The following is a 26,391-nucleotide window of genomic DNA, read 5'->3' on the forward strand; positions in this document are numbered from 1 at the left end:
AGCACAACAGATGATAAAGAATATAAAAATCTGGTCAACAGTGACTGAATTCAGAACTAACGGTTCCGTATCAATACGAAAGAAAGAAAGAAAACATTTATTTGCCAAAAACATGAGTACAAATAGTCAAAATGAATTAGACCTACACGTTTTACCGAATATAGGTATGCAAATATAAATAAATAAAGAGGAGCATGCTATCCACTACAAATCCAAAACAAAAAAATAATTATAATGTACTTATACTAGCCCTAAATTCTATCCGAGTCTATCATTAAAGAAATCATTTAAAGTATAATAGCATTTATCAGTTAATAAAGACTTGAGGTGCTTTTTAAATAGATTTAAATTTAAGCTTTTGTATTGATTTGGAATTTTGTTGTACGGTACGGTTTTAATTATTAGGTTTGCTCCACTAATGCAGCATGAAAAAAATATTTTACCCCTTTTACCATCAAATAAAAGAAATAAGGTAAGCATTTCTCACTTACCAATACTGGAACTCCTAAGTCAATAATTATTATAAAATGAACAATCATATTTGTGTAAATATGTACATAATTAAAAATAGTAGAAATAAAAAGGTAAATGTACAAACAATAGTGAGCTTATCACAAAGGGATTTCTTCCAGTCAATCAGTATTTAATTCTTGATTGCGCTGACTTTACATTTAGAAGCTTAAGTTTTTTACAGCTTAAAAGGATTATCTTCTTTTTCTGAAGAATTAGAGATCTTAGTAATAATGTATAATTGTGTAACTAATATATAAGTATTTTACCGTGATAAAATCGCGGATTCTTGAGAAAAAGGTAGTCAGATATGTGAATAATAAAATGAAGAGTTATTTTTGAGATATGTTACGGAACCCTAAAATTTATCATCTAAAACATAAGGTCAGGTATGATAATATCGAACTTATAACTTTGTATGTGTTTATGTCGTTATTTAAATTCTATTTGTAAATATAGCATTAAATTCATAATAATATTACTAGCCTTCCTCCGATATTTAGTTGATCTCCATTTCTCGCCTACTTGTATGGGTTTTTATGTTTCTTTGCTCCTTATATTATTTTATTATGTTTTAGTTGATATTAATTAACTACTAGCGTCCCGTCTCGGCTTCTCTCTCTCTCTCGGGTAAAATCCTAAATCCCCTTGACAGTCGAGCGCCATTTTACATCTGTCATGTGCTGGTTTCAAATTACACCCCGTTTTCCTCGCGGCATAAAAATTTAAATAACTTAAAAATTTTAGCCATTACTATATTGAAACTTACATACACGTCCCGGCTTCACTCGGGTAAAACCATAATAAATATACATTTAATCCTTTCTCAGGAATATCTGTTACAAAATCCGCGTCAAAATCCGTGGCGTAGTTTTAAAGATCGAAATGTACATAGGGACAGACAAACAGCTAGAAGCGACTTTGTTTTATACTATATCATATCAAATATCATTGTATTGGACTGGAATAGAAACCCAAAAAATATGTAACGAGGTAATAAGTGTTTAGGTACTTTCAAAGTTTGTTCTATCTCATTCTAACGTAGGTATTTCAGGTTGCAATTAGAGCTGCAACACTCCAAAGACCGAGTCAGCGTGTAAAGTTCCTTGCAAAATTTCCTGTCACATTCTATTTATCGCTGTCCTAAAATGCGTAAACATGATACCCACAAGAAAACACAACTGAATAATGAAACCCCAAAAGCATCTTACCAATTTCGCCGGCGCAGATTTCTGTCATCATTAGCAGATAAGCCTAAAACACGAGGGCATTACTTAAGATGACAGATTTTATTGCTTTCTCGTTTTCGTTTTTATGACATCGCAATTTATGGGCCTTCCAGTGTGCACTTATTCCTTTTTTATGAGCGCCAACTCTTAATTTTAGTTGTGCTTTCTTTTTAGAACTTATTGTCAATTTGACTCGTTATCAGGTGGTTCACAAATTAATGATGTATAATCTAATATAATTAATTACTCTAATTAATAATGTATAATATAATACATTTAAATGACAAGGTTGGTCTCATATTACTGCAAAAATTTGTTTTTTTTTTATTTTTAAGGTAAATCCTGGGTTTCTAGATTAAAACCAGGATCATACTCAGATGAGAGAGAGAGAAAGAGATTACGAGTACATAAGTACATGTCATTTTAGTTAAACTCACTCTCAATTACACTCAAACGTCGACGGAAACGTAACGTCTAACTTCAAATTACATACCTACGATTGATCCGGTATTATAAACGGTATATTTTACATGCCGGCTCCACACTATCGAACTCGGACAGATGCCATGCTACATCACCGTCGCGATTGCATAAACATTGTATAGTTTGTATGAGTGCTTTTATTTACCGCCATGAAGAACCAGTAATCTATTGTATGTACGTCGCAACTGCACCATTTGGTTAACTGATTGCCGATAGTGTTGAGCTGGCAAGCATTCATTTTAATGTAGCACGGATGGAACGTTTTCTCTTTGTGGCAGTTTTTCCAAGTTTGGTTTAGTCCATCTGGGGATATTCCACAAATGAAAGTGTTGTTTTGATTGTTTTTATATTTGCATTAAAATATCAGATAATGAGAGAAAACATGACCTGGAGGTAAGTTGTTATGATGGTCATTATCTTGCACTTGCACCTATAAAAACTCGAGTTTGTGAAGAATTTGTAACTAGTGACTGCGAAGTTTGACCGAAAAAATGTGCTCTGTTATGATATTGAAGGTTCTTTTGTTCGTTAATGCCGTCTATGCGGGTGAGTTGAGGAGCTATTACTAGCTGTGGAGTCGAGGTTCGTTTAGGTACTTTAAATTTAGAATCCCATGCTCTTCCCTGGATGTGAAATGCATAAAAGTATGAATTTATGTTATGTACATAAAATATACTACTTTCCATATCTAGTAATAAAGTAGACGTTCATTTGTTTTAGACCATGCTTACATTTTTAAGTAAAATCATTTTCACTTTATATGTCAGTTAGTCATCCCATTTCTCAGTTGCGCTGCGACGTCCTCCGTCATGTTGACATCCGTCGCCGGATCAACGCAGAACAAAGTAGAAATTGTATGAAGTTTCGACGTACGTCCACTGATATCAGTTTCAAACCCTAAACAATGGAGCACGACGGAGCACATGTGTATAGTCAACAGCACATCAACCTACCCACCGCTACCAAACTCGCCGCTATTACCGTGCCATAAAGGTTCATGCAGGGTAACTTTATGTGATGTTGACTGTACTGCATAGTCGCAATGGAGCGCAACTGAGCAATGCGAACGCGGCCTAGCGCAGCTGCGTTGTGATGCGCACAACGCACTTTTTTACCTACCTACCTTAAGTTTTTATAAGTGTGTGTGTGTGTTGTGTGTTTACATAAAGACGATTCTATTCTAAAATCGTTTTTATTTCTTTTTCAGCCAGCTTGCGGGAAATTGTCGAAAATGTTTTCAGTCATAGTGATGGCACGAGGATAACTGGGATGCATTCTCTAGATCCCGTCACTTTGGAACATTTCCACGTACTAGACGAGGGAGTGGGCTCAAAAACCCACTACACGAACTGGAAAGTTACAGGTTTCAAAAATGCTATAATGTCCGATTACACGTAAGTAAAACAAGTTTATTATATTGAGTAAATATACTCTCTAAAACTAATTGCTGGGAAGAGATCCCTTCATGGAATAAGTCCGCCATTATATACATATACTCGTATTTACCTTCTTGTTATGTATGTATTTTAACACGTGTTCTTTGTACAATAAAGATAATAAGTACAAACAAGTTTCTACGAGTTCTATACTTACCTAATTTTGAACATTATTCCAGTTGATTCCAGGTGTCTCTTTAAAAGTTAATTTTAACGATTTGAGCACATTCTTTTTGTTTTGCTCCTATATACGATTCTCGATTTTGTATGTGCCTACTCGTAATGTAGATAATGTGTGTATGCCATTACTGCCTTTAGACGCGGTAGGTAGAAGTAAAAGTCACATCAAATACCTTTAGGCGACTTGAATAAAATCTGACATCACAGTGTTAGTAATTAACATACTCGAAAAGAATGAGAAGATTTGTATTTAATAATTTCGTTAACAAACCATGAATTAATTACTCGTATAGGTACATAAAGTACTCGTGTAGGGTACATTGCATAACTTAGGTTATGTTTACGTGAGAGTATGAATATTTCTCGTTATCTTATGTATATGTTATATACCAAGTTATTAAATATACAATAACAGATTCAATACCAACAGTAGATATTAACTCAATTTAGCTACATATATGGTAATCATTTTATTCAGATTTTGAAATACTCTTGTTTTTTTTTAATGTTATAATCTACTAACTCATATAACACATAAAATGACTTTCTGATGTTAGTTTTGAAGATGTTAAGTTCAGCGTCCTTTAGTAGGTATGTTTGGAAGCTTTTATACACTAATCTTTTGGATAACAATTCATAAAATTACTAATGCTTGTGACACATACAAAATATTGTATTAACACATAAAACAGATCTGTTTTGGGTGTTAATAATAAATAAATTAAAAATAAAAATAAATAAATACAGGTAAGGATTTATACTATTTATATCGCCATGTTTGACTGGTATATTTTTTTTTTCTAGTGAAAACGGTGAAAATGTCAAATTCACAGTTAAATTCGACTTCATAGCTGAGGGTCCAGTAAGAATCGAAATCTTAGATAAGGATAAATCTCTTGAAGGAAATGTTAAATACGAAGGAGGTACGCCTATGCTCAATATAATAATAAACATAAGCATGAGTAAAATAACTAGAATAAAATAAACGATACCGTTTTTAATTTAGAAGAAAAACATTTAACTACACATTTAATTAAACAGTAAAAAAAAGTTTGTCAGTATATTTAAAATACTTACAAAAAATGCATGACTGTATAGAGCACTGTCACGGATAGACAGGGGCTTGGGTTCGATTATTGCCCAATCCTAGATTTAAAAAAATCTGTTTATTATTTTCAAAACTGACATAAATTATTGTTGTTGTAGGTTCCACTAATCACATTACCTTCAGTTACACGAAAAAGAAGGAAAATGACTTCGATTTGTATGAAATCGGACATTACAACATCTCGTGCGAGTCGGAGCACGCCAAGTCAACTATAGCTGATGATCTACGTACCGCTCTGAATAACGGTTGGTATCTATTATATTAATTATTTGTGGCTAGGACTATTATACGTACTAATAGTCCTAGCCACAAAACAGAAACAAGAAGAGACGCCTGAAACCAAGAGCCATTTATCTAACCAAATTTGTGTAACGATATGTGAGACTGAGGCAGACGGGTTGGAAGAGGTAACTTTCATAATAACAGTGCACAAGTTCATGAACTGTATTATGCTTATACTTTCAATCATCTTTATAAGTACAATACAAAACAAAGTCTTTTGCAGCGTATATCTGTCCGTTTACGCTAAACTCAAAGACACGGGTTTTTATAGTTTCCGAAAATATTTGCAGAATAATTAGTGAAAATCTTTTCACAACGAATAATTAGTGTAAATTTTTGATTAAAATTATTTTCAGATCCTGACGCGAAGTCTAAAGAATCTGATTACGAGAAGAATTACAAGACTGAGCACCAAGCGAAGGTTGTTTGCGCAATAACGAAGGCTGTATTTCATGAGTATTTTGAAAACCTTCAGATCCTCGGACGTGAAAGAAACCAGTGAACAGTTTTATTTTGATTCGATTTTTTAATTTTAAAATCATATGGGTTAATGAAATTTCATTGTTTTATTTATAATACTAATTAGGACGTGTGGTAGTTGATCTTGTGTTAGAAAGTGAAATAAAACTTTTGAAAATATGTTGCTCCGCACAACACTACTCCAATGGACATGAAATACTAAATAACTTATCTACTGATACATACTTTACTTTTATTTGTTATTTTGGGCAACTAATATCCTTTTATCAAATATTTGTCCAATGTAAAGACCAAAGAAATTGAAGAATTATGAAGGATTTTGTAAAATGTGGTAGCAACACTGATGTTTTGTTCATATTTATGATAATTATATGTTATAATTTAGGCTGCTAATAAAATTTCATAGATTCTTTCAAAGACTGACCTTATTTCAAGATCATATTTAATATCAAGTGGAACAAGAAAACCAAATTCCTAGACAACGTACCTCTGGCGTAAGTAAGGAGACACCTCTGGCGCAAATGTACGAGAAGACCGACTCAAAAGAAATAAATGAAGAAGGACAAAAGTCAAGTGGTATAGGCAAATATGAAAATAATCCTACTGACATTTTATCAAATTTATTTCACATTAAAATAACATACTTGTTAAATGGAATATCACCTAATCGACACATTCCATTAGAAAAATAAAGAATAATGTTTTCATTATAATTTTAATAGGTACTGTTACTCTATGGGTTTATATACTGTTTTATTATTTATGGAATGGTTTTTCGTGCAGCAAAGACTATAGATTGGAAATTATAATGATTATTTATAAACTGCTTATCCAGGTCTATATACATCTTAATAGTTCAACAGTTCCATTAAGCGACTAGTTGTAATAGTGGGAATGAATGCTAATTTTTTATGCACTTGAAAGAATAACTCCCACATCAACCATGTACTTCATTATGCACATTCATACATAAATAACTATTAAAAATATTATAATTCAGCCGATTAGATAACTCTGAGCTGTCCTGTCTCTTCTCTCTTCTTTTCACCTGTCCCAAGCTGTATAAACATTTATATAACAAAATATTCGCCGTAAATTTTACAAATCATATTTAATTTATGTTCTAGACATCTTTGAAATAAGCCGATTTGGGCAAAATTCTCGCTGAAGCCCGAATGTTGTGAATGGCCGTTATGTAAACTGTTTTCACGACGTCACAGATAATCTTCCGGCGAGTTTTCGTGGCTACTTCTAGGTATTTCTCTCGTTCTGCTTGGAAATCTGCGTCTGAAATATTTATAACGGCGAAATTTTATGAGAATGTTCGTTACGACTGTGCCAATTTTTCGATATCTTGATATCAGCTACCTCAATACCTAAAAATCGCGTACTTTTTATCATGAAAGTACGCGATTCCTTCACGGTTTAGTCAAGAAGCCTGATTTGTGCTTTATAAAGTAAATGCCGCTAATGTGTGTAAACGTAAGTATTATTTTAAATAATTGCAAGAGTGTAGTTACCATAGGTAGGTACAAAATGTACATGTGTTATATCAATTAATTAACATACAACTAATAAAGTTAATACACACTATTGATGTCAGCATAATTTTTTAAAAATTGAATTAATCAGTTAATTAATTCTAGGAATATAAATAAAACATACCATTTTGAATAGCTGACATGATTTCTGGGTTCACAGTGAACTTAGGATCGCCGAACACTTCGCAGGAATTCGTTTCGGGGCCCACTTCGTAGTGTTCCACGCCATTCTCATCAGTCACGAAATTGTAAGTGTACTCGGCATTACCTTCTGCATCTAAATTCAGGAATTATAAAAAAACATATAGACAACACTCAACGGCTCACTCTATGCTCTAAGCAAGCATTGCGAGTCCGATGGACAATACTGGCAAATACAGAAACGAGCACAACACACCCAGAAACGCAGATACAATAATTACAGATAATAATTTGTAACTAACAGGTAGTACAATAATTTGCCCGAGCTGGAAATAAAACCCTGGACCAGGTAGCAGACGGGTGTGATGACCACTACGCCACGGAGGTCGTCAAGAATAAGACGAAACCTAAAGGTATGCCAACTTTGTATTTATTTATTTTATTACCTGCAACTACCATTACAGTGTTTACAAGAACTTTCAGCTACCATACAAATGTGTCATTATGGTTCGCCCTACCTTGATAATCCATAAAAAACAGTACAGGTGTACAGCAGGTATACCAACATATTTTTTCAAATAAGATAGTTGCAAAGATTCGAAAGCTTTTCAGTTTTTTATAATTATTATAGATTTCATGCGATATTCCTCCCTTGTATTGTTTGTCTCACTTTATGGCAAAAATTATATAATATACCTACAGTATAAATATTTATATATATATTTTTTTTATATGTCACATGGTCTTCAACAACTTCTTTTTAGTAGTTAGTTTTTCTAGTCGATTTTTATTCTAAAGTACAGATGTACTTTAGAATAAAAATCGAAGCAGTTAATGGTTGTTTCGGACATGAAACTCATCAGTTAAGAAACTAACACATTTATCTTATTATCCCAATTAGAATATAGGAGCTTTACTTAAAATAACTAATTAATTATACTCTATCAAAAGTAAGCATGTTTAATTTTGAATAATGGATAATGACGTTTGTTATCCTTTATTATGACAGATAACATATTATCACAATGTAAATTAAATTGTGTTCGTTAATTACATAGTATAAGTCGCTCCTCGCTGTCCATGTATGTCTAGATCTTTGCAATGGATTTTGATGCGGGTATTTTTAATACATGGAATGATTAAAGAAGAAGGTTTAAGTACGTAGCTTATAATGGTCGGGTAAAACCCGAGCGAAGCCGGGACGGGCCGCTGGTAATAATACATATGACTTTAGTCTTCCAAATGTAAAGATTTATTTTTACGTGGGCGCCTAAGTTTCGTGGCTCATAACGCCACAAAGCTCAGCACCTTTTCATGTTTATATATGAAATTCCCATACTCGTCGTCAGAAAAACGGACGCAGTTTACCATTCATCGAATAAAAATTAAAGTTTACGTAAGAAATTCAGACAGACGAAGCCGCAGCGGAATATAATAAAAGCACTTACTGGCTTTAGCATTCACAGTCCCTGATAGCTTTTTGGATGGTTTGTGCAGCTCCACGACAACATCGCTCTTGAGGGTCAAGTCAACCTTCGTTTTCAAGTTTACCGTTTTGTAATCCTTATTAAGCCTGAAAAAAATATAATAAGTACCAATAACTAATTATGTAATTATAAAGTTATTAGATTTTGTCCGCGGCTTCGCCCACGTGAATTATCTGCGAAAGCGGAACAGACATGATTTTCATACAAAATTTCACCCCATTATAGTCATTTAGGGGTTGATTTAAAAAAAGTAGTCTATGTTTGAACGTGTTTTTATAATATCTTAAAATATTAATGTTTTACAAAAAATACAAAAAAGAAACAAGGTTAATTGTTGTCGTTACATATATCGTGTAAGTGAACTATTGAGTAGTTTCCAGGTTGGGAGCTGATCCTGAGTGCTCTGAAATATTTCCACGTCGCTTTAGTTTCGTGACAATGCAATATTATCATAAGCATGACGTAATGCATGCTTATCATAATAATACAATGTCATGGAAGCTGAAGCGACGTAGAAAATTTCATCTCTGTAGGACAAGCGGAAGTAAATTAACTTGCAATGTCCCAACAATCTGTATTAAATACAGGCTGTTGGGACATTTAAATGTATTGAAAAGCTTCATAAAATGATTAAACTTAGTAACTAAACTCTTCTGGAAGTCGGCAGTAGACTTTTTTGACGTCAGTTAATAATTTGTATTATTGTAAAGTTCAGTTACATCAGTCAATTTTGTCGTTAACCTCCGCATAAAAGTGCTAAGTACGCCATTTCATCATAACGCTCGCGCTGCGGTTACATTAACCTCAAAGTTGACTGATGCAACCCACCATAAGTTGTATAATTTCAATAGACATTTATATTTCGGAAATGCTAATAGATAAAAATTTACTTACTTGAAATACGAAATCTTCTGATCTTTAAATCCATTGACGACAATATTTTTAAAATGAAATGTGACTCCAACGCCCTCTGGCGTTACATCCAAAGACGATATGGTTATAGGGTCCAAAGGTTTGATGTCGTGTTCTGGTATTCCACCACTAGTGTTGTCCAAAAACACCTGAGTCACTTTGGTAAGGCATCCCATGTCTGACACGGAACATGGTTCAGGTAACTGCAAGGCTGCAATAAAAATATTAGCAATAATATACTCGTCACATTTTCAATAGTAATTCGATCTTGCCAAAGTCACAGTACGTTTAGGTAGATTTTGTTAGAGAACAAAACGATATGAGACTAAATGGCAACAATAACAATTCTCTTTTCGATATGAGACTAAATAACAATTCTCTTTTCGAAACTGAAAAGCGAACAAGACCATAGTCACTGCAACTGTCTTGTTATTGACTGCAAAGATCAAAATAAAAACTAGATTCCGACATCGACTTGCATTTTATTTTTATTTCTACGTTAACATACACTAACCTATTTATAAATTTTTAAATACCACTGTAGACTACAAACTTTTCAGTACGTATACATACCTGCAAGGACAGTTTGCAGAAACACAAAACACCAAATAACTACGAAATATACAGACATTTTATCGAACAGACTTAACACACTTAAACTGGCACAGGGACTGCATAAATTTATACATAATTAGACATTAAATAATAATCTGTGTGTAAACACGGACCGAGGAAAGAATGTGATAGCATAGGTCAGAAATTATCGGCTGCATATGTCAGCAGGGTTGAGCTATATAATCTTAATGTGATGTCATTTAACGATATAAATGGATAGAAATGACAACATAAATCGTCCAAATCGTTAAACGACAGACATATCTATAAGACTTATTCCTCAAAAATTTCATTCCCTTGATTTCCTTGTAATCAATAGACCGCTTCTCATTTTTGATTTTTGTAATATCTTTATTGTACATACAAAATAGGAAGTTATGTACTTATTATTATACAAAGGTAGACTTGTCCCATGAAGGTATCAATCTCTTCCAATCAACCAGTGATAGCTTGAGACGATATAATATATAGGATCTTGGAAAAAGAGTACAAGTTAAACATTAAATTTATAATGCCCTTGGATTACGCAAATAGCGGTATTACTCAGATTCACTGCGGCATAACCACTGCTAATACAAGGCAGGAATGGGAGAAGATAACAATGTAATGATGTGGTACTTTTTCAGAGGCATATACAGAAGGAAACATTAGATAAGTTGGTTGGAGACGGATATATAAGATCTATATATCCTGTGTATACAAAGAATGAAAAGACAGAATTGGACAATCTTTTAATAGCCGTTTTATCTTATTCTGGTATGACTTAAAATGTAAATATTATTTTTGGTGTAAAATATACATTAACATATTTAGAATCAGAGAAAATCAACAAGTGCACTCCTTCTATTTTATGTCCTAAGTACCAATTTGGTAATGCAATTCGTTTTCAAGACCGATCTGATATAAAAACACTTTGCTTTGCTTTTGCCTCCGAAAATAAATTTTCAGCATATTTTTCCAAATATTGCTGGTTGATATAGATGTCTACTGTTTATTGTTCTCTTAGCACATGCTTGTTTTTAAATATATAACCTTTTAAATACTCTTGAACGTACCTTTTCCAAACATAGCTAAAAATATCCCCTCATTCTGTAGTTGGGGTTAATAACGAATCTCTCAGTAAGTACACACTAGCTGGTATCTTGATAAATATGTATATTTAAATTTATCTACGAAAGTAAATGATATTAATAAACATATCAAACATAATTAAAATGCCAGAGCGCGTTGCTATTTTCATTTCGTTAAACTTTTTACATGTTTTACAACATCACACATTGTTTGTATAGGTACTTTGTGAAATTGTTGACGATATTAACTAAGTCATGATATTAGTTTCATATCACTAATTTCGTAACAGGTAGGCTTAATTTAACCAGCATTTGTAACCGTAATTGTATTTTATATGTAGTGTTAGTAGCTAGACACTTTATTGCCCCGAAGCAATATACAATTTTTTTGTAGAAATTTCAGCAAATAATTTTTTTCTGGAGCTATTGAAGTCCTTACTTGAAGAACCTCATCCTCTTTGTGCCCCTGCATAATTATAATTCATAAACGGTCCAGGTTTATGGCTATTATGTCAGTCGAAACTAGTCAAAGTGGTGGCACTTAGGATCTCATGCACGTAGCTCCTGGCAAATGGTATTATGACGTGCACTGCTTATACCATCTAGCGCAAATTGTAAATGAGGCACGGGCACTCACTACGTGTCCAATTTAACTAGAAACACAGTAATGTTATTAGGTCAAGTGTTGATATGACTGTGTTATCCACAAAAATCTACTGATTTACTGAAATATCTCCAAAAATAATCTTCTGATAGTTTTTTATTAGCCAACAAGATCCCACTGCTAGGCCTTTCTCTCCTACCTCCATTTATGAGATCCCTTTATCGAAGTGACATAAAGGCCAAAATACAAACTACTTATGGGCTGAATATAATAAGGAGACTTAAACAAATCACACAGATTGAATTAGTACTCTCAAGTAAGACTTGTGTTATGCGACATTAACTCAGAGATACTATATTTTATATTATAGGTAAACAAATATAGATAAACATCCTAGGTCAATCTGGAAAAGATCATTTTCCATCTTAACCGGGGTTCGAACCTGGGACCTCCAGTTAGAACATGGTATAATATTCTGACCTGTTTGTCAAACTGTAGGTACCTATTTAATTTGTTAATTAAGCAAAAACAAACAAAACAATTGTACGTTCATAGTCACCCAAAACTCGTATCCTTATTTGTATGGCAACTTTGCATTACCACATAAAACAGGTACACAATTTTCATAAAGGTCAATGATGGCAAAGTTTAGCCCTAAAAGCGACGGGAACAACAGTTTAGGAACAATAATATTGCTTCTTGCAGAAGTTACAGATACAGTATTGTTTGCCCTTTATCTTGTCGTTGTTTCTCACTTATCACTTCGTTCGATCTAATTTCTTTGGTAATGTGTGTTTTGCTCAATACCATTTAGGCAAATGGACATGCCTCTGAGATTCAAAAAATAGTTGTTGTTTAGAATCTCGTGACCGAGAAGTTACTTTTTATTTTATACATAATAGCATTTTATTGTCTTTACTGATTTTGACTAAACTATCATATTTAACATCTGATGACGTATTTAGATATGTTTTATTTTTTGTAGTGAATTTTTTTGAATAAAGATTAATTAAGTTTACGTAGAAAGTTTATTATGCTTTTACCTTTTTAAGGAACTATAAGTAGGTACTTTTATTTTGAAATCGAATATCAAGTATATTTCAGAAAAAATGGAAACCCGTTCCCCTTTAATTCTCACAAGCATTCTTTATTTACATTATTTGATAAACAACAATTTGTATGAAAATATTCCTATTTATCTAAAAAATATTTAAATAGCGTTTAGTTATAAATATGGGTTTTTGCTGAATCACATAAAATTGCAGGTAGATATTTTATAGAGGGCTGTCCTAAAGAATACATTTGATTTAGTTATCAGCCCCTAACCTGCTTTATGAGGGACGAGTCCTGCATACATTTAAAAGAAACCCTGATGCTACCTTTTTCTTACCTTCTAATTTTTCGTAGAATAGAAAGAGAGGAAGCATGAAATGTAATATGTATTAGAGGAAAATGTTTTATTTTTATATTTGTTACAGAATATGTTATGTCACATTTTATTTAAAATTGATCAATGTCAGCTTGTAAGAGCGCCCTAATATTGTTTCGCCTGCTGTTTTGTTTAGGATATTGGTAGTGACAGGCAAATATATGTATTTAAGGTTATTCACTCACATTGCGAGCGTCGACGCAACGTAGCGCAACAGGCTGAGAAACAGGCTGAGCGGCCATGTTTGTAGGCAAACAGATAAACAAAATATTCTTTGCATTTAGCATGAGTCTACAATATTCTTAGTAATCTCGCGTGTATATAAAACTAGCTTTTACCCGCGTGTATCTCATAGAAAAATCTCAGTAATTTTATCGCGTACTCTGTAACACTGGTAAACATATATGATTCAAATTAGCATTTTTTCTCATCTTTAGTTCAATTTCCCGTTTCCCGCTGTGTATCTCGTCCCACAAACTTGTCCAACTTGTCCGCTTCCTGCTATGTAATGTAGAATTGTAGTTATCCCGTACCGTTTCTTACATATTATGTGCCATCATGTTTTTCGCAATGTGTCCCGTCCCGTTATCCACTACGTGTCTCCTTCCCATTTCCCGCTCCGACTCCCACTCCCGCTTTCTGCAACACGTGCCGCCCCATTTTCCATGACGTTTTACGTCCCGGTTTTTTATTAACCACAAACATAAATGAAACATTTTTTGTATTTACTATTACTGTTAATTACTATAAAAGTAATAAGTAATTTCAACTATTTAGCTATCGCGGTTGATGAGATATAGCCAGACAAACAGACATAAAGACGTTGCCCGCGGCTTCGCCCCGTAATGTGTCTTTGGTCTGTCTACACCGTAAGAGATAAAGTCGTGTGAAAAAGGTTTCTATATAGAAAAAGTATAGCAGGGTCAAATCACACGATCTTATTGGCCTTGGAGAATTGACCTCGAAGGGCCACCTCGTCTGCTGTAAAATGGACGACGTAATGCGCGCAACGTTTGCACTGACGAACACCCAGGCTTTGATATAATCATAACAACCCCATTCCACCCTAATAGGGAAGATGGTATTTCCTTCCACCACGTTAGATTTCAAATACGTTGTTTTATTCGTAATCAGCGAACCGAAAAACCGTACAAACAATACCCATGTTGATATTTGACTTTATTAGCCCCTTTTCCCCCATTTAGGGGTAAATTTTTGAAAAATCCGGAGACCCGTATTTACTCATTTATTGATAGAAGTAATCCTGTACATGTAAAAGACGTAGCGTTTTAATGACTAATTATTATAGACAAGTTTTATCCCGCGGCTTCGGCCGAGTGAATTTTCCACCTATACCTATCTTATGATATTCTGCGTACTCCTATGCGAAGTTTTTGGATCATTGGACGTTTAGATAACAAATGATGAGGTAACAAACAAATAAACTTATTTGTTTACAACAATAACAATTATTTTCATGTAAACATTTTGATCTTAATGAGTTGTCAGCTGCATGTAAATGTCCGTATAATAAATAACCCAATAAATTATCTGTTAACAAAAGGGACCCTGTAGTAATATTTTATCTTTTGACAAAATAATGATTTTAGACTAAAATGTAATGATAATTGTAATTTATCAGTTATCATAATATTTTCCTTTTTTGTAAATAGTTGGGTATAATTGTTTATAAACACACATAATTTTTCCAAGATATTTACCAAGAATGTTTATTCTCATCCTTTGCTAGTCGTGTATAAAAAGAAGCAATTCTAAAATTAAACATTCTGTTTACAAATACGGAAACGCAAAACGTAATTCCTTTTATTGTGCCCGTAATCTGCTTTTACTGAAAACTCGGCGTAAATTTATTGATATTAAGGCCAGCAGGAAATTAAGGAGAGGCTACATCCAACGATTATCTTCTGAAATGACTATATTTTGCTGAGTAATTTTAGCGGGAGGTTGTTCCGTGCTGAATTAAAACTTTTGTCAAGACAACAGATATTAATTCGATTCATTAGAAACCAGAATCTACGATTTTGTTTGTGTATTTATCTCTAATAAGCTGCCTGCTGTAGTTTCACTTGCAATTTAATCTCGAGACACGTCAGGAGAAACCAATAGCTCGGCTGATTTTATTATTCGTTTTATTTATTGTTATAAATAAATATTTGAACAAGTGTAATGCTGTCCATGCATATACTTTTATTGATTTGAAAATAAAAACTTTGAATAAGATTTAGCCTTGTTCTTCAAACTAAAACTTTTCTTTGCTATACACCATAACAATATCGTATCGGAAAATGTTTAGTAAATAAGATGAAACAAAACTTTGAAAGCTATAGACAATGTATATTAATAACTATACGACTGAAATAAAGTATTTTATTTTATATTAGATCAGGTATGATCTGATGATTACTACAAATAGGTAATATCAAACCGTTCATATTTTTAAATGTTGACGTCAGGTACCAACCTACCTGACGGATTTACTAGAATAAAATATTTTGACAATCGCGTATACACTCGATGATTACTGGGGATGATTAATGATAAACACTTTCCACTCGTCATCAATATCCATTAATTTCATCAATTTAATATATTCTACAAAAATATGTCAGTTGAAAATCCCTGCAAAACACGTTTAGTCCTCGACAAAAATAATAATGTAAACCTACCAGTGATTGTACCTATATATGATTAGAATTGAATAGGTACCTACTGTTTTTTGTGAGAATGATAGACACCTTACTATTACAGTATAATAGTGTGTTAATAATTAAATACATATTTTATAAACTTGACGACCTCGGTGGCACAGTGGTGAGTGAGAGAGAAAGTGCTTGCCTTTGAACCGAGAGGTCCCGGGTTCGATCCCCGGTCGGGTCATGATGGAAAATGATCTTTTTCTGATTGGCTCGGGTCTTGGATGTTTATCTATATATGAATATGTTATAAAATATAGTAGTTGAGTTAGTATCCCATAACACAAGTCTAAAACATACTTTGGGGCTAGCTCAATCTGTGTAATTTGTCGTAATATATTTATTTATTACTACCTGCAAGTAAGTATATAGGTCCCGATCAAGCAATCAATCATTTAATTGCATACAAAAAAAAAACAGAAGAACAGTAATCTACACTGAGCCATTTGCGCCATACGAAATTTTATCAGGTGGCCTGTTGTAAAACCACAGCCGCATGTTTGAAATTTTAAGGTTATTTCTGAGGCTTACCGCGGGCTTCATGGCGTCACAGCCCCCAACGAAGTCGGTAAAGATAAGAGAGGTTTAAAAAAAAAATCTCTCTTGCTTTTATGCATATCAAATTTTAAGTGAAAAGGTTTTCAATCAGTATTAATTAAACTGTGAAGTAAATTTTAACTTTATCAGGTAAACAAAACCTGACAATACATTGTCAGCGATATTAATAACACAAGATTATGTTATCGCGTTTTTTAATTATCTATCTTGTTTACAAAATCTCACAAAACCTAATATCATTACCATTATAGGTATGATTAAACTGTAACTGGTATACTTTTTATCCCTATTCGAAGAGCCCAGGTGAAGTAAGCAAAGACGAGAGAAATTATTGTAATCTGTCGAGTTCGAAAAATATTAGAATTTCCATAGATAGACTATTTAACAGTGGGTTGCACTAGTCAACTTTGACGTTAACTGTAACCTGAGCAGAAAAATCTACAGTAGGTACCTACGCTATTCTGTCAAAAACGTCAGCGGTGCGGAGGTCAAAGTCAACGTCAAAGTCGATTGGTGCAGCTCACACTAACTGTACAATTATTTTAACGGGTTGAAACTTATTTGAATTTGGTATTATAGTTTTCGGCCATTCACTGATTCAATTAAGTTAATTTATGAACGCCAAGGGAACACCCGCTTTTGTACTTCTGCATTTAATTTCGCCCACTAAAACTGTACAATTAATAAAATTAATTAATGCTTATACATAGTTAAATGTACCTACGCATACGAATTCATAAATTTAGGTAGGTAGTATGGAGTAGGAATTTGGTTGGGATGACGTGCTGTTGACTGTAACAGCACAGCAACCCACTCAAATTATAAGTATATTTAAGATTTTATTTATTTTAAAAATCATATTTAGGTGCAAGTATATGAAACTAAAACGGATTTTATAGTTTTTCAAATATAAAGCTTATTTATTTTTAAAAGCTAGTTAAGTGCATATGTAACTCCATTTAGAAAGCTTATTCCACAGTGTATATACATAAAAATATCATGTATGCTCATCAAATCAAAATGTTTAGAGAGGAGGAAATAACTTTACGTTTACGTACACCACGTACTCTCGTGTACACATACTCAGTATGTTACCTGAGTACATTATTTATGTTTATAGTTTTCATACTAATTTTAATTAAGTTACTTACCTCGAAGGCCACGTTTAGCCGTACCTATTTCGTAATACAACTGCAGTGATAAAAAATAAATGTCGATATTACGAAAATTATTCCAAGTAAATATTTAATATTTAAGTCGGTAAGTATGTCTATTTTTTTTATAAATTAAAATCCTCCCCATTTATATTTGGTCATTTACAAAGGACACCAAAAATTACAGCTATAATTATAGTGGAACTTCCGATTTTACCTAGATATTATACTACATACATACTGTTCTCTTTTTTAGAGTAAATCATAAAGCGTGTCTATAAAACTTTCATGTCGCTATTCATGTAAGCACCTTTACCAAATGGCTGTGGGAAATGCGAGACGGCTATAAAATAGGGTGAGAGAGGCACATGACGTCGAATTTTGTGGAATAAACACTCTGTGTATTAAATAGTTACTAAAAAAACAGGTTAAATCTTTAAAACTACGCAATGGACTTTGTTGCGGGTTTTTTAAATAGATAAAGTGATTCCAAAGGAAGGTTTACATATATGTGTAATTCATAATATTGCGCCCGTGCGAAGCCGGGTGGGTCGCTAGTTGAAGATAACTTGTAAATATAGAGAATATAAACTCATGATAACCTCATTAGAAAGTCATTTTCAGGGCAACAAATGTGTTTCTTGGATGAATTGGGCCATGAAAATTGGTGAATAATCGTATAGTTAGAGTCAAACATTATCTTATTCTCTTTAATCTTCACACGTTTTCCGTCCATTTGCAACTGCGAGGTCAACAAGCCCGGGGTCAATGTAAAGATTCAAACCATAAAATTTTAAGGATTCACCTGTGATTTTACTACCAGTAAAAATAATCTTCTTTTCGAGTCGAATTTTTCTTATCTGTTATTTTTAAGTAGGTATGAAAAAAGGTTTTCATTTTCTATTAAAATTTTATCTAACTAGACATCTTTTTGATCCACAGATCCTAGTGCCATTGACTTCATGAAAAAGCTTTTTGAATTCCATCCGAGCCTGCTAAAGCTAACTTGAAACTGAATTTCGTTCCGGCTGCCATTTGTCTCAGTTCCGAACATGTGATAGCGAAAATGTCTTTTATTCATAACTGCAAGAACGCGTTTTGAATAATAAACGATTTTAAATTTCCATGTAAGTAATATTTCATTTCTTATATTATTACTTCAAATATTTCATATTATGTTAATTTAATAACATTTTATATTTTTGATTGCATTGTAGATATTTGTGGCATAAGTAAGTAATCACGAATGCAAATACTTTAAATTAACACTACAATTCAAAACTATTTTTGGTGAATTAAAAATTTAAAATAGATTAATTTTCGCAGCAAAGGAATATTTTGTTGTGGATTTTCAAATAAAAATCTTGTATAGTATTTTAAATTTTAATACTTACTAATTTGGAGTATATTTATGGTGCTCAGAACAAAAATCGAGCTATCTCTTTTATGGCAAAAATCAGATTAGCTTGAAGGACAAACAGGTATATTAAAAAAATATACGTATGCAAAGACTGCTATTCTAATTGGTGCTCTGAGAGGAACTTCTAAAAATCGATTACATACCAAACCGTTAACATTCAGATTAAGCCACAAGGACAACCATTTCAATCGGAGCCCTTCTATTGTGGGTGCTCGGTTCTGCTCGTTAGTCACCGGTGTGATATTTCAAAGGGATTCTTGTAAAACTGTATCGTTTTTTAGGGTAAAACGCTGGGCTAGGAATGCGTAATGTAAGTAGATCTTATTGAATGATTAAAGTTAAAATTTATAAATAAACCTCGTCGCACCTGAAGTTTTTCCATAAAAAATATAAGCCGAAAATTATATAAAAAAATTTATGTAATAGTTAATATATTTTAAATTTAAAAATATTTAGCTTAACGCCAAGTCAAAGGAATCAGTAAATTGGTTTTATGTATTACAAAGTTTACTATAGTCAAGTAAGAAACAAGGCTTCCAAGGAAGCTAATTAATTAATTATTGGGTTTGTACGAGTATATAGTGTTCAACTTGCTAACATGAAAATTATAAACTAAATTACTCTATTAGTTGGCGCTACAGCTTCGACGATATCAATTTTCCCTTATCAATCAATCATCCCTCTCCTGGGTGGATACTTAATGTTATTGACATCATTTCACTATATCATAAATTCTTTACTATCTACATAAAGGATAAATTACAAACCTATCTATTAATTTGGGTGTTTACTAAATACATACATATTTTACGATATGTAGTTTTAATTATAAGCCGACATCAAACAGAATATTCCAACACACAAATACTTTAGGGTTTATAATGTACTCTTTCCTACATTTTTTTAATTCTACGACACTACTTGTTTAATTGATATATTTAGTTTACCTTCTTATCACCGTTTTATTGTATAGAATTTGTTTTGTCCCCTGTACTTAGTAATGTACCTATTTCTTTTCCTGGTGGTACAGTGTATTATTATCGTTACGATATATACTATGTTCGATATATTTTTTTTTGTATAGTATATCTTCTCTATGCAATAAAGTTATGTCAAAAATATTATCGGTAACGAATTATCGAAGTCTTGAAAGTTTTTACATACAAATATATATTATTATTTTTTATTTTCGTGTTATCTATAGATATAATATAAACATTTTCATCAATTTTAATGTCATGAGTACTGGGGCACTGGCCTTCCTTTACAATAAGTACAATGTACCACGATCCACCACGCCTAATGCACATTGAAGGAATACAACCGGCTCCAAAAGCTTAAAGTTACAAAACACGTAAAAACTAATAATAATCCATTTTGGTCACCCATCGAATAACCAACTATTACGAAAATTGTTTAGCTGGCTATGAAACGAGCGCGAAAATCACAGCTCTACCGAGCGCCTAAATAATGCAATCAAAACATTCTACGAGCGACCTGGCCACGTGGTCCGACTGCTTTTGTACTACCGATCTGATGACAAGATATTATTTTTCGATTAACAATTAATTATTTTAGGCCACATGGCCCCACCAATCGAAATACGTGATCATAAAATGCAGAGGTACATCAAAATATCATCAGGCATTAATTCCACGTCAAGTCGTCCTTTCATAATATATTTACCCATTAAGAGCAAGGACCCAATTTCCTTCAAGAGTTAATCTCGGCATAACAGGTCCATTAGACGGACGCTCCTTTCGTTATGTTCATAAATATTATAAGCTGTTACCATATCAGACAACCGGAAAACTTGATTATCACACAAATAACTATGTAGGTGTTGATTTTATGAATCCAATTTATCTATTTTACTACAGTAATGTAGCCATAAAATAGGACCACCCTATATTCTTTCGTCAAAATACGAGGCGACTAAGTGACATGTAGCCTAGGCAGCAGATAAGCAATAATAGCTTTCCCAAGTAGGGTTGACGTGAGATTCTAAACCAAACCGGAAACACGAGCGGACGAGAACAATGATTACGAAATAACTATGAAAATAAACCGTTTGAAATGAACATATTACCAAAAACTTATTTAGATTCCGCTGTTATTGCTTATCGTCGATCCATGAGTGGAAATGAAGTAAACTCAGATCTATTTTAAGGCGGCAGCTACACGGGGACCCGGGGCTTCGAAACGCCATACAGCCAATTATGCAACCCCCATAGGAATTACACTGGCAAGAGAGAGAACAAAACCCAACGACTGTTAGTTAAATAAAATATTGTTTTGTTTAATTAACATGGCCTCGTTAATTTTAATTGCGCTTAAAATGGATAAACTATGAGAGGATTAAAACATGATCCCTTGTTCCGCAGTAGATATGCGAAGAACATAGACACAAAAGCAATATTAAACCACATGTTACTATTTTACCCAAAGATTTTAGTGAACATTTCATACTAGCACAGAAAATTTAGGTTGCAATGATTGAGTTTAAGGAAACAATGCAAATTCGTGATGTGTGGGTTACTTTATAATTCACTACAAATTTCCTTTAAAAAATCTTAAGTAGAGAATCATCATTAGAATCGTCTGTCCTCTTTCCCGAACTGTCCCTCCAGCTCAATAGAAGACTTGATGAATTTTAATTTTAATTTAATTTTAATGTTGTTTCGACTCGAAAAACGAAAAACATCTTAATTTGAGTGTGTTACTTAGTTCATGCTAGTTACTGCTGGGATTTGCTTACGTGGATATTAGAAGTTACCTACAAAGTTATTTACTGTACGAGTAGGTATGTGCCTTGTAAAATTATCCCAGCTATTTATTTATTTAAACTTTTTTGATAGTAACTATTTAATAGGTGACCATTATGCCATGAAGCATTCTCTGCTAGACTAAGGCAAACTTTGGGACCAGACAGAAATTGGCAAAATGAGATTTAATTTTACTTATGTTACATAATTTCAAAGTGTCCAAGAGATTAACAACAAACTTAAATATAATATAACCGTTCTATTCATGTACATTGAAAATAAATTTTAATATTAATAATTCATAACTACATAAACGATGAAATATCATGACGATATTATGAGGAAACTGTGCCGAGTGACTAAGTAGACAAGCCTGCCAAGGGCAATGTTACACCTCATTTGTCAGTCTTTACGAAACAGCCCTATAAATCTTCATGAAAATAATTCCCGAAGAAATATAAGGCAATACACGTTACCAACTTGTAGGTGCGTGCCATAGATAAAAGAAGTGCGTGCGGTAAACTGACAAGAAAGTACTAATGTGACCGTGCGAATTGGAGGACACAAAAAAGAAGGCGCAGCATGATCTACGGCGGCGGATGAAACACAGATTAAGCACAGATGGGTGAAAAGGTGAAAGAGAGGACAGAATGCAGTTGTTTACTGTTCTTTTTAATTATCAAGGTTTAATTTTTAGGCCAACTCGGGGCTTTGCTGCATTATAGCCCCAAAAAAGACCTGGAAAACGTTAATATGAGAGAGAGGTAAAAAAAAATCACTAAACACCTTTACACCACACGAAATACCTTTATTTCATAAATAAATAATGAATCAGTAGATAGAGTTCTCACAACAAGTCCAAAGTGCTCATGCTTAGAAGTTGTTTGCAATCCCCAAAGAACTGAATCCTGTACCTCAGTTGCATTCCAAATTAGCTACTGCACTAAACTTGATAATGAGATGAAAACTAATTTCTTTTGTTTTTAATAGGTTAGTTAATAGGTTTTAAGTAAAATTAGTTATTTTTCTATAATATCAAAAACAATATTTTAATGTAAACTTATTATCAACGGAGCTGATATCGACAAAAACTCTGCGGCTACCCTCCTCAAAAAAATTAAGTACCTATATTAGTAAACATCACTATACTAATTTAATTTTTGTAGTGTGAAATACCCTATCAATTCAATGTCAATGTAAAAGGCTTAACAGTTATTTGATAGAAATTGTTATAATTGAAATAATAATATTTTCTACACTGTTTAGATAAAATAAGTTTACTTAGCATATTTCAATTATAAATCATGAGCAATTAAAATCGGTGCGTTCGGGTATAAGATAAGATCGTGTTTACCTCTGTGCATGTTTATGAATAATAAAACATAATAATCATTTTCAAAGGATGTTTAATAATCATTAATAAGGAAATGAATGAGATTTCCGTAAACTAATTCATATCACGTTTCGGAGCTAGGAAAGTTCAGCCAAGTTTTATTAAAAACACTAGCCAAGTTTTCCAAGTAGCATTGTATCTGTATTTTAAATTTATCCAGGTTTTATGTTAGTATACTGGCCACTGATAAAAGAATAAATGTCAATGTGTTCTTAGTTTAAATATTTTTTCACATATTGACAGATAAGATTGCCGCCGATGGTCTTTAACATGTAAAATTACGATTTGTTATTTTGGAAGTTCAATATAATTATTTTTATTACGCTAGTTTTAATTTATTATAGACCAACTATTTGAACATTTTGGTACTCGCGAGTCGGATATTTATGCTAGCAATGGTTAGTTTAAAAGTGTTTGTATTGTGCACTTGATATTGGGACAACAATTGATGTTGTCGTGCTTCGGACCGCTTATATTAATGGGAAGCAAAGGAAAGACTAGTCAAGAAGAGGATTGAGCTATACAGTGTGAGGTATATACGGCGGCCGGGAGTTAGATTCCCGGAGAAATAACAAATATCTCTATATAGAGATATTTGTTATTTCTCCGGGAATATTCAATAAATCCATATGGATTTATATATCGATTTATATACGGCCCAACTATTTGGATTAGCGATTGGAAGTGGCTGAGATTGCAGTAACCAACACCAGGATGTACATATTATATATAGTGTTTAGTGAATCGCTTTTAAGCGATATGGTATGGAGAATAGATGCAAGCTATTCTGAAACTGTTTCCCACAGGAGATACGGACCCCACGGAACCTTGGCCAGCCTCATTAGTGAGTGATATACATAGATGTAAGTGAGAAATTGTAAGTACATTTGTTTATCTACATTTGATGATGAAGAGTTGTTTGTGTAGTGTCAGATTTGAATAGTGCAGCTCATATCGGTTTTGATTAAATGAGGTTTCACTTGTGTTTACTTATATATTTTGTTATGTACTGTACAATAATTAAATTATAGACCAGCTATTTGAATAAATGTAATATGTTCTTTATTTATCGTAAAAGAACAACAGACGGACTTAATGCTAAAAGCATTATCTAACAATCCACATTTGGTTCATACAGAAGTTGAATTATGGTATTGCAGTTTTGTACATAATGCTTTTGCTGTATAAATTACCTGATTAAAGTCGTGAGTTCTGACAATTTTGAATATTATGTCGCTCTTCTCTGGAAATAATATCGTTGCAAGCAATACATAAAGCCGCCAAGGCTATGTAGGTAAAACCTTGGATTTCGTACGACTTCTACGAGAAGAGGTAGGTCTTATTTGGAGCTATGACGCAGCGAAGCCCCGAGTTGACCTAAAAATATTCAGTAATGAATAGACATATAAAGAAGAATAAGATGAGACGAGGAGCTTAAGGGCGCAGCGTAAACGCGCTAAGCCTGTGATAACGGTCGTTCGATGGATGACCAAAAATGTGTCAAAATCTTGAGCTACTCTATGCTTCACGTAGTAATACGTTAAGCCATTGCTGGTGAATCGTGGCGCGTACTCCTTATCCGTCCATAAGGATGACAAGTTTTAGCAGTTGGGACATTTAAATAGGTGATGGTGATGATTAAAATAACGTTGAGTAACATACTACATAGGGTACTTTTTATCCCAAAATTAAATAAATATCATTTTACCTTAAAAGTCCTTAAAGTACATTCCCGTGAAACGTCATAAATGACTATCACTTGCTTGTAATTTTACAAGTTCTATATAAATACGTTCGTGCAAATAAGCAAGATTACATTTCACTTTATGGGTATATATTTGTGGATTACATACCGCAACAGAGGGTGAGCCCCAAACCCTCCCGTATCTATTTCTGAACTACAAAGTAAGGGTCTATAATTAATGTGTGATACACCATGTAGGAATGTTAAATACCTATATAACACAATGAAATATAATTGAAAAAAAAAGTCATCACAATCATGGTCAACATATAATTATGCATAATTACGTATGTAAACCCGCGAAAATAAAAATAACTGGGTACTAAAAATCACCGTAAATCATAGTATATTTATTGATTATAATATGAAAAGGGTTTACCAGTTGTTGAATTTTAAAACCTGTTAATTAAGTTTATGAAATTGATTGGTCTTTGTTTAGGATTGACAATGGTAGAAATTATCAATTAGTAGGATAATTTAGAAATAGCACTGGTTGTTATTTTCCTTATTAGTATGGCAACTCAGTGTGACACTTCCTTCGGTTCTTCCGGTTATATAGACACTTCAACTTTCGTATAGCTAACTTCTTGGCGTTCTCGTTTTTCGGTGATCCGAGTGCATCTAAAAGATTTTCGTGCGAAAAAAGGCAAATGATTAAGCCACCAATAGTAGTAAAACTAACTTTCCAAACGCCATTACGGCTGGTATCATCATTTTGCATTCGAGAGGAAAACCGGCACAGTGAGTTATGGTGAACACAGGTCGGATCCTGACGGAACCGTGATTCGGTTGGACCTGCTGAAGCTGTCGACGTTTTCAAGACCAGCCCAAAGGTGAGCCAACAAAAAATATTTCGGCTGTTCATATTCATAGAAATAAAAATCTTGTAGGGTAGATCGTACTGCGCAACAAGGGTGTGGTTTCGTATAGAAATCCTGTCTTTCGTTCCTACAAAAAGCTACAGTCCAATACAGTCATGAAAGTTTAGATTTTTTGAGTCAGCCATTTTCGATACAGCAGCGAAGAATATTGTGTTCCTTCCATTAAAATAACCTATACACATAGCAAAAAGTAAGTTAGATTCTAATTATTTGATTTTTATCACTGCTCTACAATTCCACAAATGTTGATTTTAC

General features: G+C 33.1%; 3 protein-coding genes across 9 annotated transcripts in view; 2 read left to right on the top strand and 1 right to left on the bottom strand.

The window, feature by feature from the left end:
* Positions 1 to 2,612: 2,612 nt before the first annotated feature.
* LOC128671843 (uncharacterized) lies at positions 2,613 to 6,125 on the top strand. Of its 2 annotated transcripts, none has more exons than XM_053748643.1 (5): positions 2,613 to 2,768; positions 3,430 to 3,616; positions 4,643 to 4,761; positions 5,045 to 5,191; positions 5,585 to 6,125. In XM_053748643.1, the coding sequence occupies exons 1-5, from the start codon at positions 2,714 to 2,716 to the stop codon at positions 5,728 to 5,730; spliced, it is 654 nt and encodes a 217-aa protein (XP_053604618.1). In that variant the 5' UTR covers positions 2,613 to 2,713; the 3' UTR covers positions 5,731 to 6,125. The 2 variants fall into 2 exon arrangements, with proteins under 2 accessions (XP_053604618.1, XP_053604619.1); XM_053748644.2 differs by having other exon boundaries at positions 2,705 to 2,804.
* On the bottom strand, positions 4,816 to 10,522 carry LOC128671841 (juvenile hormone-binding protein-like). The gene is made up of 5 exons (XM_053748642.1): positions 10,363 to 10,522; positions 9,772 to 10,000; positions 8,839 to 8,963; positions 7,374 to 7,526; positions 4,816 to 6,995 (listed from the first exon to the last, which is right to left on the bottom strand). The coding sequence occupies exons 1-5, from the start codon at positions 10,418 to 10,420 to the stop codon at positions 6,832 to 6,834; spliced, it is 729 nt and encodes a 242-aa protein (XP_053604617.1). The 5' UTR covers positions 10,421 to 10,522; the 3' UTR covers positions 4,816 to 6,831.
* Positions 7,709 to 26,391, top strand: part of LOC128671840 (alkaline phosphatase-like) — a 104,990-nt gene continuing 86,307 nt past the window's right edge. The window contains exons 1-3 of one of the 6 annotated variants that reach the window (XM_053748634.2): positions 23,770 to 24,043; positions 24,187 to 24,388; positions 25,982 to 26,088. The gene's annotated coding sequence lies outside the window, so the exon portion shown is untranslated. Of the gene's footprint in view, positions 7,804 to 23,769; positions 24,044 to 24,186; positions 24,389 to 25,981; positions 26,089 to 26,391 lie in introns of those variants that run through there. The other 5 variants (XM_053748636.2, XM_053748635.2, XM_053748638.2 and 2 more) reach the window with 5 other exon arrangements.

The sequence above is a fragment of the Plodia interpunctella genome, chromosome 8 (genome assembly GCF_027563975.2).
Source record: "Plodia interpunctella isolate USDA-ARS_2022_Savannah chromosome 8, ilPloInte3.2, whole genome shotgun sequence".
Taxonomy (NCBI): domain Eukaryota; kingdom Metazoa; phylum Arthropoda; class Insecta; order Lepidoptera; family Pyralidae; genus Plodia; species Plodia interpunctella.

Coding starts and splice junctions, on each gene's coding strand:
- LOC128671843 (XM_053748643.1), top strand. CDS start 2,714: ATGTGCTCTGTTATGATATTGAAGGTTCTTTTGTTCGTTAATGCCGTC. Junction 2,769..3,429: donor CGTTAATGCCGTCTATGCGG/GTGAGTTGAGGA, acceptor TTTCTTTTTCAG/CCAGCTTGCGGGAAATTGTC. Junction 3,617..4,642: donor GCTATAATGTCCGATTACAC/GTAAGTAAAACA, acceptor TTTTTTTTCTAG/TGAAAACGGTGAAAATGTCA.
- LOC128671841 (XM_053748642.1), bottom strand. CDS start 10,420: ATGTCTGTATATTTCGTAGTTATTTGGTGTTTTGTGTTTCTGCAAACT. Junction 10,001..10,362: donor TCTGCAAACTGTCCTTGCAG/GTATGTATACGT, acceptor TTTTTATTGCAG/CCTTGCAGTTACCTGAACCA. Junction 8,964..9,771: donor CAGAAGATTTCGTATTTCAA/GTAAGTAAATTT, acceptor TATTTTTTTCAG/GCTTAATAAGGATTACAAAA.